At 31.4% G+C, this 16,243-nt stretch overlaps 1 protein-coding gene across 1 annotated transcript in view; it reads left to right on the top strand.

The window, feature by feature from the left end:
- LOC122518540 (probable GPI-anchored adhesin-like protein PGA55) overlaps positions 1–9,035 on the top strand; it is a 34,126-nt gene extending 25,091 nt beyond the window's left edge. Inside the window, exon 2 of the mRNA XM_043637527.1 lies at positions 6,159–9,035. Within this exon, the coding sequence (XP_043493462.1) occupies positions 6,159–8,054 (1,896 nt within the window). The 3' untranslated portion in view covers positions 8,055–9,035. The remainder of the gene's footprint in view (positions 1–6,158) is intronic.
- Positions 9,036–16,243: the final 7,208 nt, after the last annotated feature.

The raw sequence follows: 16,243 nt of genomic DNA, 5'->3' as shown, positions 1-16,243 counted from the left end.
TATTCAATATTTTTATTATAATGAAGTATAATATTAAACTTCAAAATCATATCTTCATATTTAAAATACCTATAAATATTTTTTTTTAATTTAATTTTATTTATCCAAGATATTCAATGATTTTATTATAATGAAGTATAATATTAAACTTCAAAATCATATCTTCATATTTAAAATACCTATAAATATTTTTTTTAATTTAATTTTATTTATCCAAGATATTTAATATTTTTATTATATGAAGTTATAATATTAAACTTCAAAATCAAATCCTCATATTGAAATTAACTATAAATACAAATGTGTATAAAAGATTTGTAAACAATGTTTGTAGAATTAATGTATCATTGCAAGATTCTATTATGATTTTATATTGTGTGAATCAAATGTTTAACAAAGTAAGAAGGAAAAAAATCAATTTGTATTTTATTTAATTAATTACTGGATAAAATTAATATCACTTTTTTGATTTCTACAATCAATAGAGTCTTGTTAAAACAACTTAGATCGATTTATTTTTGTGTTTTTTTTTTTTTTTTTTTCTTTTTTTTTGTCTTCTTAGTGTGTGAGAACGTTTGAAAGGACAATTAGTGAGTTACTCGAAAAAAGAGTTGCTTACATTGGGCAAACGAGTTGGACGACATATAGGGAAAAGAAAGAGCACACCTAACTCCTGACTCTCTACCACACCCAGAGAAGTGTTGACCTTGATCTGGCCGGTCTTTCACAGATTCCTTTAGAACCTGATGTTGTTCCTGTCATTTATTTACTTCGCGAACACCATAGTTGCTCCGAACGATTCCACCAATCATGTATGTTAAACGATACGTCTCTTTTAACTTCCCAATTGATGAACGGGTTCCTTTTTTTACGAGTAGGATTACTTTAAATTCATTTTATATTTGTGAAATTATTAATAATAATAATTTTACATACCTGACTGTTTCGTCAACAAAAAAGAAAATAAGTAAATTAATAATTAAATACATTTTGATTTGAAATACATTTGAATTATTTCATTAATTTTATTTTATTTTTTTATGACACACACCCACACACTAAAATTTAACTTTTAAAAACAATTAAAGTTTGATATATCAAAATATAGGAGAACAAATGTATTTTTTAAATTTATAAATTAAATTATAATTAAATTTATTTATCTTTTATTATAATAATAATAATAATAATATATTAATTATAATTAATTTTATTTATTTTTTTTAAATTATAATTAATATATATTGATTCGTATGTTTGAATATATTTTTTTCAATTTTTCTATAATTCACGCGTTTATTATTTTTACTTTAATATTAATCTTATAAATTAAATAAATATTATTATCAATTCATTTGAATTGCATTAACAATTTATATTTATCGTTACATTCGTAGAATTATTTATATTTGATTATTTCATACCTAAAAATTCTGACTCATAGAATACAGTTTGAATACACGTAACACATGATAAATGTTATTCCTTTGAATCATAAAATCTCGCTTGTTACGATTTCGTCATTCGACCTAGCACGTAATCAACGAACCATTATAAAAGACATTGAAACGGGGGCGAGGGTATTAAAAAGTTAAAGGAAATAAGGAGAAAGAAAAGCAAAAAAAAAAAAAAAATGTTTGCGCCCACTCTTCCTCAAACAAATCCGTGATTCCTTGATGATGACGGGTTTGCGATTGTCCTTAAAAACACAAACTGTGCCGCACCTGCATATTGTTTATAACATACACATACACACATTTGTATTCGTATTCGTATAAATGTATCGTAAAAGAGAGAGAGAGAGAGAGATATCATCGTCATTTCTATTTTATACCCCCCACGCGAATTCCATATTAAACTTACGCACGTTTATTATCATTTCGTTTATCAAATCATTCGATATTCGTAATAGTATTTTTATCCAATTAATTTTCGTATATATATATATATATATATAATATTAAATTAATTATAATAATATATTATTATTATTGCAAATTAATGCATATAAAATTAATTATAATAATATTATTATAATTGCTATTATTATATTTATTTAATAATTATATTATTAACATAATTAATATTTTTATCTAATAATTTTCATTGCTATAAAATATATATACATATGTAACAAATTAATTATAATAATATATTATTATAATTGCAAATCAATACATATAATTAATTAATTAAATATTTTTATAATTGCTATTAATATATTTATCTAATTTATTTTTCTTCTATACGTTTTTTTATTAATAGTGTGATATAATATATTTTAGTAATTTTTACTTTTAAATCAAATTTTTCCTATAACTGAAATATAAATCGTACGAATGTAAATGCAGATATTTAATATGTGTGTACGTGTAATTTGTATGTAAATATATGTGTACAAGTTTCTATGTGACAGTCGTGCGTGCAGCACTTACGGATTTATAGCAACGCGCACGAGCCGAAGACAGAATGATTAATTTGCAAGCAAAAGAGACTCTCAACCGAAATACAAGTCGCTTCATCATTTTATAAGATCTTTCTTTCCTCTTTCTTTCTCTCTCTCTCTCTCTCTCTCATCGTATCAGTTCTCATGGGTTTCTATCTTTGTCCTTTGTCAAATTGATTTATTACAATAAATAATAAATTAATCTATTTAATTATATTAAAATTATAATAATTAATAATTAATTATAATAATATATATAATATAATAATATAACTAATAATTAATCTATTAATTATAATAAATTAATCATTCAACTTATTAAACAATACTTTGTACATTTAAACGCGTGATCGAATTATCGTTCGATACATTTTATCATAGAAATATTTTCATAGTAAATCACGAAGTATTGTTTTTCATGCCTAATCGACAAAATCTCTCTCTCTCTCTTTTCTTCTTTTTATATTTGTTTGTTCATTTTGTTTGTTCGATTGAACGAAAGAAGAAGCCGGACCTCTCGGACGAACTCAACAATAAAATCGAACGCCAACCGACGCCTTTAAATTATTAACGGCACGGATTTTATGCAGTCGGCCTCGCTCATAAACATTCTCCCGAACATTTTTTGTTTCTTTCTTTCTTTCTTTATTTTCCTTCTATCTGTCTGTCTCACTCACTCACACTCTTTCGTATTTTCTGTTTTTTTTTTTACCATCTTCTCTTCCTTCTTCCTTTCCATTTCCAGTTGCCAAAGTATCACGTAATAAGAAAATAAATGAAATTTTGTTACTCGAATGTTTGTAAACTCACGAAAGAGTTTTTATCGAATTCTCATCTTTACTCTTCTCCTACGTTTTTTAATCTATTTATTTTTTCGTGTTTAACATTTAAGACAGTTGATATTTTTAAAGTACAGGTTGATGTTAATAAAAATGGTATTATGGATTTGTTTTTATTTCTTTTTAATTCATTTATCAATTATTTAATGATATTATTAATAAAACTGTGCAATGTTACACATATTAGTCTGTTTAATCGTGTTCGTAACAAAAAAATTAATAAAAATAACATAATTTCTATTTTATATTAAATTAAATAAATTTACAAAAATTCTATGTTATATTTTTTTAATCACATCTTCATTTAACCCTTTGAATGCTGAATACTTTTAACTGAAGTATTTTTTAGAAATAAAATACTTTATTATTAACGTGACCATCCCCCCCCAGATTCTAATAATAATAATTTATATTTAATAAATAATAATTTTCATCTGACAAGATACAACCAAAATATTACATTACTTTACATTCATATTAATAAACACTTTTACCAAACGCATATATGCGTCCATAGCAATCAAAGGGTTAACATAAATTTTTCCAAACGATTGAAAATAAAATAACACGTTTGTAATAAATAAATATTAATTACTTCATTTTGTGATCACACATAAATAACCAAATTGTTTCTAAATACTTATTATCATTTATTTTTTTTGTAAAAGAAGAAAAAAAACAATTATTCGAACCTACTCGTTTTCCCACAGCCCACTTTTCTTATTCTCACTTTAATCTTCTCGTCCCTATCATTCTCTCTCTCTCTCTCTCTCTCTTTCTTTCATTTTGGTTCATGCAAATGAGAAGTCGGTGAATTTAAGTAGTGGCTGATGTTCGATGCTATTAAATTCCGACTGGCTTTGAACGCAGAAAGAGAGCAAAGATCAATAATAATCCTTTTTGATCTTGGCCACCAATTGCTGATAAGAAAAACGAAAATCATTGGCCATTTCCATAAACGAGGATCGTTTAAAAAAATATTTTCTTTCTCTCTCTCTCTCCCTCTCACACACACACAGACACGTTTCTCACTCATTCTCACTCATTCTCACTCGCTTTTACTTTCATTCTATCCTGTATTTCAAATTAAAAAGGGGGGAAAAAAAGAAGAAATCAAAGAAACAGTAAAAGCAGAATAATAATTAAGTATCGGTCAAGAAGAAGATGAAAGAAAAAAGAAATACGCACGTAAGAAGTTATACTTCTTTGCCGTACCAAAACGAACATAACCTCAATAACCTCAAAAATAACTTCAAAAAAAACTTCAAAGAAAAATAATTATTATTATATATATAAGAAAGAATAAAAAAACTGGTGTGTGTACTTATGTACGCACGTAAGAAGTTATACTTCTTTGCCGTACCAAAACGAACATAACCTCAATAACCTCAAAAATAACTTTAAAAAATAACTTAACAAAAAAGAAAAATTTATTATTATTATTATTATTATTATTATTTAAAAAAAAAAGGAAAGAAAAATATTTTCAATCGATCGATATATTATATATATTAGAAAGAATAATAAAATAATAAATAGTATTAGTTCCCACTTCGATCATTTAAGTAAAGTGGCGCTGCGTACGACTAGTATTTGGATGGGTGACCCGCTTGAGAAAAAAGGCGGGAAGAAGAAAAGAAGACAACTTCACGCCGTATACTTGAAATCGCTTTGCCGCGCGTTCGTAAATACTGACAAACTTCATGGTGTCGTTTTTCCAGACGCTCGGAACAAAATCACTCCCCATTACATTTTCCCCAACGCGCCAAAAGAAGTATAACTTCAAAAAAGAAAAGAAATAAAAGAGTATAACGAGTTCTCACGGTCAAAGTCGCATACCACGGACCATTATAAAGATGATTTACTATGTCGAAATCATTCTGACACCTGACGTTCATTTACATTAATCTCTTTCACTCGAAACTCATCATGAAAATAACGCAACGCAAATCCCATTGTTTGCTAATGTATAAATATACAGAACACCTTTTGCGATATCGTTCAACTATTTTTGATTTTGTCGAATCGATTTGTTCGATGAAATCCAATTTTCTCATGGATATTACTATCTTTCTCTTTTATAAGTCATGGTCAAAAATATTATGGTTATTTATCATCAATCTAATGGATTAAAATGTTATTGAAAATGATTTTATTATATTTGTTTATACGAAATTGAGATTATAATTTTCATCGAAATTTTGTATACAGTTGTTTTAGATTACTCGTCGTATTATTGTTGAAAAATCACAAATCGCGATGTTTCTAATAGTATAAAAAAATAATATTGCGTAACAATTCAAAAGGATACGTATTTTCCAAAATAAAAGACACCAATTGTAAAATTCGACCGATGTCATCTCGTAGTTTTTCCGAAACATCGGGCAGTTAAATAAACGACACCCACACGCGCCATCTAAAGATATCAAAAATAATATTCAACGTTTTGAAATTTATACGAACGATAAAGTATACCCCCGGTTGGAAATGGTCGAATCATAAAAAAGAATTAAAAAAAATAAAAAAAATAATAATTCACTCGCGTTAGGTTAGAATATGAATAAGGATGATAAATCATTTTCATTGGTCATGAGACCTGGTCAAATTTGTCCTCGGGTCATCTAAGTTACACGAGAACGAATGTACGAATATGCGAACAAACATAAAATTGTAAAATATGAATATCTCTGGCTAATACACGTGCCCAACCTTTTTCAGGTACTGGTACAATGAACGAACGAACGAATGAACGAATGAATGAATGAACGAACGAACAAACGAATGTACGAATATACCAACGAATGTACGAACGAACGAACATAAAATTGTGAAGTATGAATCTCTGGCTAATGCACGTGCCCAACCTTTTTCAGGTACTGCTGCAAGCGGCACTGGTGTGGGAGGAGGTACGAGCCGCACCAGCCAAGAGAAACGACATACTAGCTGGGACCGAGTTCCTCTCAGTTTTCATAAACGGTGCAATGGCACCAGCACCCCAACGACGACGAGGATTCCGTCGTGGTGGTCATACGTCATCTTTATCGTCATCATTATCATCGTCATCGTCATCGTCATCTTCATCCTCATCTTCTTCGTCGTCCTCTTCGTCTTCGGGAGACAGCGTCAGCTCGGAGTCCCAACACGAAGCATCGATTTATCGAATCTCCAGGAATCCCAGCGGCCGAACGAGTAGCATAACGAAAACTCAACATTCCGGTCGTAGTCCCGACGAAATAGTTCGTTTTTATCCTATCAGTCGTGAGAAAAATGTCAACGACAATGGCCAAGAAAATCTGGCATCGTTGATCGACGATTTGAGCATGGCTACGAGCTTCTCGCCAAAAGTTACCAACAACGATCAATCGTCCAGGTCTAACAACGGTAGCACAACCATCGGCAACAACAATAGCAATGCTAGTAATCATCAGAATGTTATAACTAGCAGGCAAAAGGTTATAGGTGTCAGTGTAACTTCGACCGTCGAGGCTACCCCTTACAAAGTTAGAGTCGAACATTACGATAGTTCGGATGCTCCCGTTGTCACAAGGCCACCTATTATCATCTCAAAAACGTCCAACAAGGATTCGGAGAGGTCTACTTCTAGGACTACTTCTCGATCGGTTACAGAGAGATCTACCTTACCGACACCCACTAGTACCACTACTACTACTACCAGTACTACTACTTCTACCACCGTGATGACACCTTTGCCAGCTCGTTTGGTCACGGAAGAACTTACCAACATCGTCTCGGAATCAAACAGAAGCGAATTTTCCGTAGACGAAGGTTTGCCCAGAACCAGTTGGCGTCAACACGGTGCCATCACTCCCAGAACAACGACCACCAAACATACCTCCATTTATGGATCCTTCGACAAACAACGTCCAATCATAACCTCCACCACTTTAGGAACGGACGAAGACAATTACGAATTGTCCGAGGAAAATTCCGAACCACGCGAGATACACGAGGAACCGATGGAAATCGATTCCGAACAAATCTTGACCCCGCCCCAGGGTAGAAAAGTTGGCAGACATTACGATAATTCGCATTTCAATAACAGGCCGACCACGAAATACGGACAATCGTCTAAAATTTCTTACAAATCTTCTCGACAATACAGCGAACCCTCGAAAATCTACGGCGAACCGGAAAAAGTTTACGGCGAACCCGCCAAAATCTATGGCGAACCATCGAAGGTTTACAGCGAACCCGCCAAAGTTTACGGCGAACCGTCCAAAATTTACAGCGAACCGGCCAAAATTTACGGCGAGCCGGAAAAAATCTATGGCGAACCTTCGAAAATTTATTCGGAACCATCGAAAATCTATTCGGAACCGTCAAAAATTTATTCCCAACCATCGAAGATCTATGGCGAACCTAGCAAAGTTTACGATTCCGAAGGACAACCTTTGAGACGCGAACAGTCGGCAGCGAGTGCTGCTGAACCGGAGGAAGAAAATTACGAGCTCGACGAATCGGTTAGCGTTGGTAGCAATGGGAAAGCTTATGGTCCTCAAATGACCATAACCGAGGCACCCAATTCGTCGTCGGACGTCGAGGATGGTCACAAAGTTGGTTATGTTGAGGAAGGTCGGAATTATCACAAATACAGGGTTGAGGAAAGAACGCCGGATGGTTTTATAGTTGGCGAATATGGGGTTGTCAGTCACGACGATGGTTCGCTCAGAGGTGTCAGGTACACGGCTGATGGTACCATCGATCCAAGATTGATCTACGAAGCCCTCATGAAATTCCTGGCTCTTTGAATTTAAACAAAATTCATTCAGAGTCCTATAGGGAAGTGTCTCCTATTAAACGAAACAAAAAAAAACAAGAAAAATAAGACAAATTATGCGATTTTAAGTTTTTCGTTGACCTCCATCACCAACCCCCCATGGTCATCGTTCAATGGAAGCCACGAAATTTTTCTATTTCATTTTATTTATTATCAAAAACATTCCTTCTTGTATTCTCAATTGCGTTGTAATTTAAGACACTTTAAGAGTTTGTTGCAAAAAAATGTGTGGCTTCCATTGGGGCAGGAATTTTCAAACGAGAGATTACGCAACACGACTGATTTCTTATTATGTTTAATTACGTTTCTTTACTTTTCCTTCTTCTTCTTCTTCTTCTTCTTCTTTATTTGTTCTTTTTCTCTTGCCAACTTAACTGCCTCAGAATAGTAATTGTTCGAATTAAGACGAGATTTTGTTTTTTTCAAAATAAATATTTGTCGGATATGTCGAATCTCAATAATTAACAACAACAAGAACAACAACAACTACGACAATTATTGCTACTATTGCTACGACAACGAATCGATTATTATAACATCGAAACGATATTGCGTTTTAATAATAATAATTAACGACGAACTCAAATTATTATTATTTCGTCGCGGTAGATAAAGTACTATGAACATTTTTTTAATCTAACGTTTTGTCAATGTTAGAAGATTGTGTATGTGTATGTTTGTGTTTGTGTGTGTTTTTGTGAACTTTGTGATGATCGCTCGCTGGCCGCCCGATCCAATCGAAACGATCCGTTCCTCCTTTCCTTTTTTTTTACATTTTTTCCTCCATTTTGTTTCTTTTCATTCCGTGTTTTTTTTTTTTCTTTTTTTTTTTATTCCGATTCTTCAACACTCCAATTTAGATTTGTTTTATCGTTCCCTGTTTTTCATACGACAATGTCGAACCTGTTTTGATTTTTTTCCTGACATTTTTAAATAAAAATATCAACGTTAATTAATTGTCGTTTGGTTGACGTATAAGACAGGATGCAAATGAGTAATGAAAAATAAAAATTAAAATTATTCGTTTCGTATAGGCCCGTATAGGACGTTTCTTGAAAAATGTTTATTGTTTTTTTCTCTCTCTCTTTCTCTCTCTCTCTAAATTTTTGTTTCATCTTTTTTTTAATTATCACACGTTGACTGCCACGTGGGTAACCATTCGTGACTTTTATTATTATATTGTTTTATTCGTAATCTTAAAATTTGTGACTTTTATGATAAAACATGTTAAACTTACGTGACAGTTAACGTGTTAATATTACAACTGCCAATAATTTTCACGAGGTTGAAGAAAAAGTGTTGAAAAGGTGATAAAAGAAATTAATGAATATTATTCAATAAAAATATTTGAAATATGCAATCATAAATTAAATTAATTGTCAAATACAATGTTCACGTATTCACCGATTTGGTGGTTGTAATAGTGTTAAAAAAAAAGAAGAAAAAAGAGAAAAAAACAAAAAAATGATTCAAGAACGTTCGATATTAGATAAAAAATGTGAATCGTAGTTTTAAATGCTTCTGCGATGAAGAGGTATACTAAATGTGCGTTGCAATAGCCTGAGCCTTTTGTTGAGAAAAAAAAAAAAAAAAAAAGAAAAAAAAAAAGAAAAAAAAATCATATCACTCGTACATATTTTTTTTTTTTTTTATTTTTTATTTTTTTAAGAAAGCTCCGCTGCTGCGACGAACTTTACCGACTTGTCACGGCAGCGTTTTTTACGACGTTCATTTTATTATATTATAATAGTTAAGTTAATTAATTTGTAGTTAATAGTTAAGTTAATTAACTACGAATGAATATAATTAATTAATCGAATAATTAATTATTGTGAACGAACATCAGACAGTTTAGTATTGTAAGATATTAAGTTCTTGTATCGTCAAGGAATCATTGTATCTCAATCGACGAGAAATCGAATTTACAATTATTATTCATTGTCTCTATTTTTCTTTATTATTATTATTATTATTATTATTATTTACTTTGCGTATCGTTTTAAGGGGTTATACGCAGTTGCGAGGCTCGAAAAAGATATATTTTCATGAATTTTTTCTAGAAACAGTTTTTATTTCTCAAACAAAAGTGATGTCAATTCAAATAGAGCCAACTTTTGAGAATACAATTGCGCGTCAATTATGTACAAATATTAATCTGCACCGCTCCTGTAGATGATTTCTTGAACGTCCTCTAAAAAACAGACGTTTGGCGGTGATCTCCATTTTGGCGGTTTGGATTATTGAAATTAAAAAATATGGTGGATTCTTTTAAAGGATAGATTAATGCAGGTATTAAAACCAAGGAATAATAATAATTTTGATTTTTGACAAAATGGCTATGTCTATTTGAAAAAAAGTTGTTGTTTTTGACTAAAATTTTCGCTCTAAATTGTTACGAAAAAATAGTAATAAATTTTTTTAAAAATTATTCCTTATACTTAATACCTGAGGAATATATCTAAGAAGATTGTGTAAAAATTCGAAACCGATCGGTTAAGCCGTTTTTGAAAAATCGAGATCACCGACTTTGAAAATACCGTTTTGAGAAAAACGCGTTTAAAGTTTCAAAGAGACGTTTACGCATAGTTAAAAATTGTTGTTTGCAGCTTACATGAAGTGAAGAATATTTGTCGGATCGATTTGAAATTTTCAGAGAATATACTTAAATATATGTACATTCCAAAAATGAAAAAAAAAAAAATCGATTTTTTAAAAATTCTAACTGCGTATAACCCCTTAAAACACGTAAGCAGATTCTTCCACGTTACCTCAACCTTTCTAAACAGTTCCTTATTTTAAACAACGTAATTATGTACGATGCCACTTTATGATTTACAAAAGTGCATTAACGTGCATTCTGATATACCAGTTCGTTTAATCTTAAATGGAAAAAATAAATTTTGTAAAGTATAGGTAATTGAATGGTTGAAAAGAATTGAATTTAATGCACGAGAATAACTGGAAATTTCTCGAGCGTGATACACGAAAAAAGATTTCAAAAGTGTTCCAGTAACTCGGGTTTTTTCTTTTGTAAGAGAAAAATAATTATAAAAAATAAAAGAAAAGAAAGGAAAACCAGGTAGGTAAACCGATTCATATTTTATATCACAATTTTACTTTTATCTCAAATTATTCTGCAATTATAAAAATGTATATTATATATTCAGAATTATTTTAATTAGAATATATTTCATATAAATTTTCTATTTAATATTAAATTTGATGCGCATATATAACAAATTATTTTTGATTATATTAATTACAATAATTTGTCATAATATTTTCAATATAAAATCAATTTAATGCATACACACATGTATTATATTTCCTAATTTATTTAATAATATTTTTCTTGACTTTTATTTTTTTATTTAAAAATAGGATAATTATTTTCCTCGTATTATACAAATAATTATTTGTAATTATTTTAATTACAATAATTATGCACGCATAATAATCGATAAGAAGATTGTTTACCTACGCAAATTGTTTTTTCTCGTTGAGATTATATTTCTTTTCTTTTTTTTTTTTGTTGATTTTTGTAAAAAGAAAAAACAAAAAACTTTTTCAACGATCAATTCTGGTAATACAAGTTTTCTATTTGATCGACTTCAGGGCCGTCGAGATCAACTAACATAAGTGAAACAGTATTTTATATTTATTTTTTTCTCGAACATAGTCGACAGATTTACGCCTGAGGCAACAAACAGAGATGAAAGTTCCGATCTTGAAAAGCTTACAATTTCAGAGAACGAATCGGTTATGCGAATTTCTTTAATCTCGATATTGAATTATACAAAAATTCATCATTTTTATGGAATAATAATTATTCTATTTATAAAATACAACATCTTAAAAATATCATCCGGTACATGGTTCAATCAAAAACGAGTTTATTTAAAAAAAAAAATTGAAAAATCAGATCGAACGCGTGGTATTACATTTTTTCTCGAAAATATCGATTAATAATCATAATTAATAATTATCTTACTTGCAAAATATTTAAATACGATCAATATCGTAAAAATTAATCAAAACGTAATCTTATCTCCAGCCCCACCCCCATAAATTGCATTTTAATCTCAACGTTCAATTATTGCACATTTTCATAATGAAAAACAAAAGAAAAAAAAAACAAACCAAAAAAGAAAACAAAATTGACCAGAACTTAGGAACAATGTTTTTCTTATCCAAGATGACATTTTAATTTCCTCGTCAACGCATTATAAATGACATTATAATAATTAAATAAAAAATAATAACAACAACCACCTATTAAAATATCCAATTCATTCCAGTCGATCAATTTCATTCGAAATGCAATAATAAAATAATCGAAAATCAGAATCCGAGAGGATTAACCTTGAAATATTGTAATAATAAAAATCATGAAATGAACGTTTCGAGATACGACAGATTAATCTTTTTCCGAAAAAAAACAAATGAAAAAGAAAAAAACGATATGACACTGACATCGTCGCAAAAACATCAAAGCGAAATCACGGAAATCCTTTTAGAGACGTGGAACGCAAGGTGTAAACCCGTACACGTAGGTGAAATTTGTTGTTCTTGTTACTCCAGAGGGAAAGGGCAGTGAACGTCCTTGAAATCGGTGTTATCCTTAGCAAAAGCTTGAGGGCATCTTACGAGTAGGAGGATGTTTCAACTTCCCACGCGTCATCGTCATATCCGTGAAACGTTTATTGACTGAAAGTAACTTGATTTATCTCACCTCCCCCCTTTAAATCCCATTTTACAATCCACCAATCAAATCGAATCCCGACGTGAAATTTTTTTTTATTAAAACTGATACAACTTCCACCTCCACCACCACCACCTCCTCCTCCTTTTATTTTTTCTATAAAATATCAGAGTATTTCGATGACGTAAGAAAAAAGTGTAGGAAAAAAAATATTTCAGCAAGCAAATCAGATTTCGTTGGTCGCATTCCGATGTCACGAAAACCCTCCCCCCACCTCCACGCATCTTCGTAAACGAAAAAAAAACATAACCTCGACGACATTCTCATAAATAACGATGTAATGTTAAACCTTGTCTCGTATTTATATCTGTTGAGTGAAAAAAAAATAATAAATAAAAACAAATTTAAAAAATCTTTTGGATTTTAATTCAATTAACAGCTATGCTCGTGTTAAATGATATCTTTATGGTAATAGAAAAGAGAGGAAGAGAGAGATAGACAGATAGGAAAGGAAAGGAAAGGAAAGGTAAAAACGTGTATATGCAAACGTCTACTTTATATGATAATTCGTATGACAAAATGTAGATTAACTAGTTGAGAGTAGATTCGTGTGTTCGTAATATTAATCATGAAAGGTGTTTGCATGTATTTTTTTTTTTTTTTTTTTCAGATTAAATATCCCCTTTAATATTCCCCCATAAATCACAGAAACGTATTCGAGAGTGTCTGCTTTCGTTGCTAACAAATTATTCATCTATGATAAAATAAAAACAAATATATAAGTTAGTTTAAGTAAAAATGTAAGTATTTATTATTATTATCAAGTATAATATTCTACGTGGTCAAATATAGTGAAAAAAAATAAACTTAAAAGATTTTCTTACTTCGTTTTTCGAAGATATTTAGAAAAAACGATGAGCTAAACGTAGGCAACCCTTTTCTACAGCAGTGCAAAAAACTGTCGGTAATACAGAACATCTATTTTATCGGTCGATGGTAAGAAGTTATCGACAAAGAAAGCGCTTCGGTTGGGATCGAAAGCTTACAAGGAAAATCCGTGACTTGTAATTTTTAAACGTTCATGAAACTTTATTAGAGCAAATGAATTATCTTTCATAATAACATATATATAAAGTACTTGTATGCATTTCATGTATGTTTTAAATTTAATTTGATGATCGGGAACTCAATCAAACACGCGTTGAACAATACAACAAGCTGACTGTGACGCGACAAACTTCGCGACTAATTTCATATCGTTGTGCGCGCGCATCGTAATTACCGAGACTAACTTCATTCTGTTTAATTTTGCGTCGCTGTGCGCGCGCATCGTAAAAATTCACTCTAATCGTTTTTTCTCAAACCTGCTAAAAAAAAAAGAATAACTTCGAGAGAAAATTTATTAATCATATTTCACAATAATGTGAAAAAATAATTCTACTAAATTCAGGTAGATGGAGCCCTAATTTGAGGCACAAAATCAGCGTCAATCGTAACCATGGGGTTGTATCTTGAAGAGAAGGTACTCGAACTAGAATATAGGAACGTATGCTCGGACTTGGTTGCAAGCTTATTGTGCAAATAAATTGAAATCCTAATCCCCTTTTCGTTCTTGGTGACAGTCGGAATAATCGAAAGGACGGGGTAAGTTGCGCGTGTTCGAGAGGGTGTGAACTATCCCCGAAAAAGGATGAGGAAAGTGGAAAACGATGATGAGTAGTAGTTGTGTAGTATACGAAGGCACGAGGATACACGTGACTTCGCATGTGCATACTCGTGTGTCTTTTGCGTTTGTTCGTGTCTCGATTCGACCCGTTGATCTCATTCATATTTAGAAAAGAACATTTTAGGGTGGTGGGGGGTGGAGGGCATCGTGTTGACATATCGGGTTGCACGCGAGGGTTCTTTTATGTAAGACACTCTAACCATTTAAACGTTGCGCTATTTCTATGACTTCGCTTATAATGAAAAAGGATTACTCGTCGCGTGTTAATAAAAAAAATAAAACTATAAAAGAAAAATATTTTTTAAACAAAATTTATTTGTTCATTACAAATATTTAAACGTCGCGTAATATTTCTAAGATCTTACGTATAAATTAAATAATAATACTCGTCCTATTAATAATAAAAGATAAACAAAAAAAGGTACAAATTTATCGACGCATCGATCTTAGAATTTATTTATTCGTTCGACAATTGATTATTCGAATTTTGGAGCGAGTACTGAATCAGATGTAAATAAAAAAATCCAAATAAAAAGATAGAAAGAAAGAAAGAAAGGGAAACAAGGAAAGAAGAGACTACTAAATAGAATAAAAAATAATAAGAAAAAAAAAAAAAAAGAAAAAGAATAAGAAGAAGAAGTTCGTTTGAACCGGGGGTCAGATCAGAGGTACCCTAGTCGCGTCATAAGAGGGATACAATGGATTTGCTAAAGAGAGAAATAAAATTCCCCGTTAAATGACCGCCCCCCTTACCTGGATAATGAGGAAGAAATTGGTGGTGCGTGAAGGTACGAAAGAGGGACGACCACCTGTGCCCGTCCTACCTCTGTTCGTTCTACTTCTCAAATCTTAAATAATAAGGGAACGGGAGAGAAAAAGCATTGAGCAAAAATAGTCACGGTTATTCGTTTTATACACCCCAACAGAATCTCCGCGTACCACCTCCTCCCACGCCCTTATTTTCTTTTCTTTTTTTTTTCTTCTTATACCTTTCTTTTCCACCTACCTCCCTCCCCCTCCACCAATTCCTTCTTCTTCTTCTTCTTCTTCTTCTTTTACTACACAACTACTTCACGTGAAGAAAAGCACAAAGGCATTCAGAGCCAACGTAGATCCTCGATAAAACATTGAATGCTGTCGTCCGTTCAAAAGCACCCACCCCCGACCCACCCCCGCTCCACCCCCAACCACCCCTCTCATCCTTCTCTCTTCTTCATCTCCGCTAACCTGAGTTTTTCTACTGCTACCCCGTCACTTGAACAAAACTCTTCGTTTTTTTGTCTACTTCTACTTCTTCTTCTTCTCGTGAACGTTTACAAAACCAACTGGAAATGTCGTTTGTTAGTTGGTCGTAGTCGAATCTCGATCTTCGATGTTTGTACGAGTTTATTCCAACTGATATCTCGATGAGTTTAGTGGTTATCCGGTTCAAGGGGAACCAAGGGAAAGCAAACACTCACCCCATGCTTCACCATCAACCTCTTTCTGTCTCTCTCTATCCTTTTATCTATATCTTTCTCTTTCTCTTTTATTTGTAGGTGTGGGATGAATCCCTTTTTAGTAGTTTCTCAAATACGATCTATCATCAAATGGTTCGGGGTTTTATATTCGAAATGTTCACTTTGTTATGTACAAATGATTTTGATCGAGATTTCGAATCGTTTGATTGATTCGATTTATCGATTAGAAGAGGATGACAGATTTGATTTTGAAAGAATTGTTCTTTTATTGA

This window comes from Polistes fuscatus, unplaced genomic scaffold (genome assembly GCF_010416935.1).
Source record: "Polistes fuscatus isolate 324 unplaced genomic scaffold, CU_Pfus_HIC Scaffold25, whole genome shotgun sequence".
Lineage (NCBI taxonomy): Eukaryota > Metazoa > Arthropoda > Insecta > Hymenoptera > Vespidae > Polistes > Polistes fuscatus.
The sequence above is the reverse complement of the archived record's forward strand: the minus strand, read 5'-3'. Positions and strand labels throughout refer to the sequence as shown.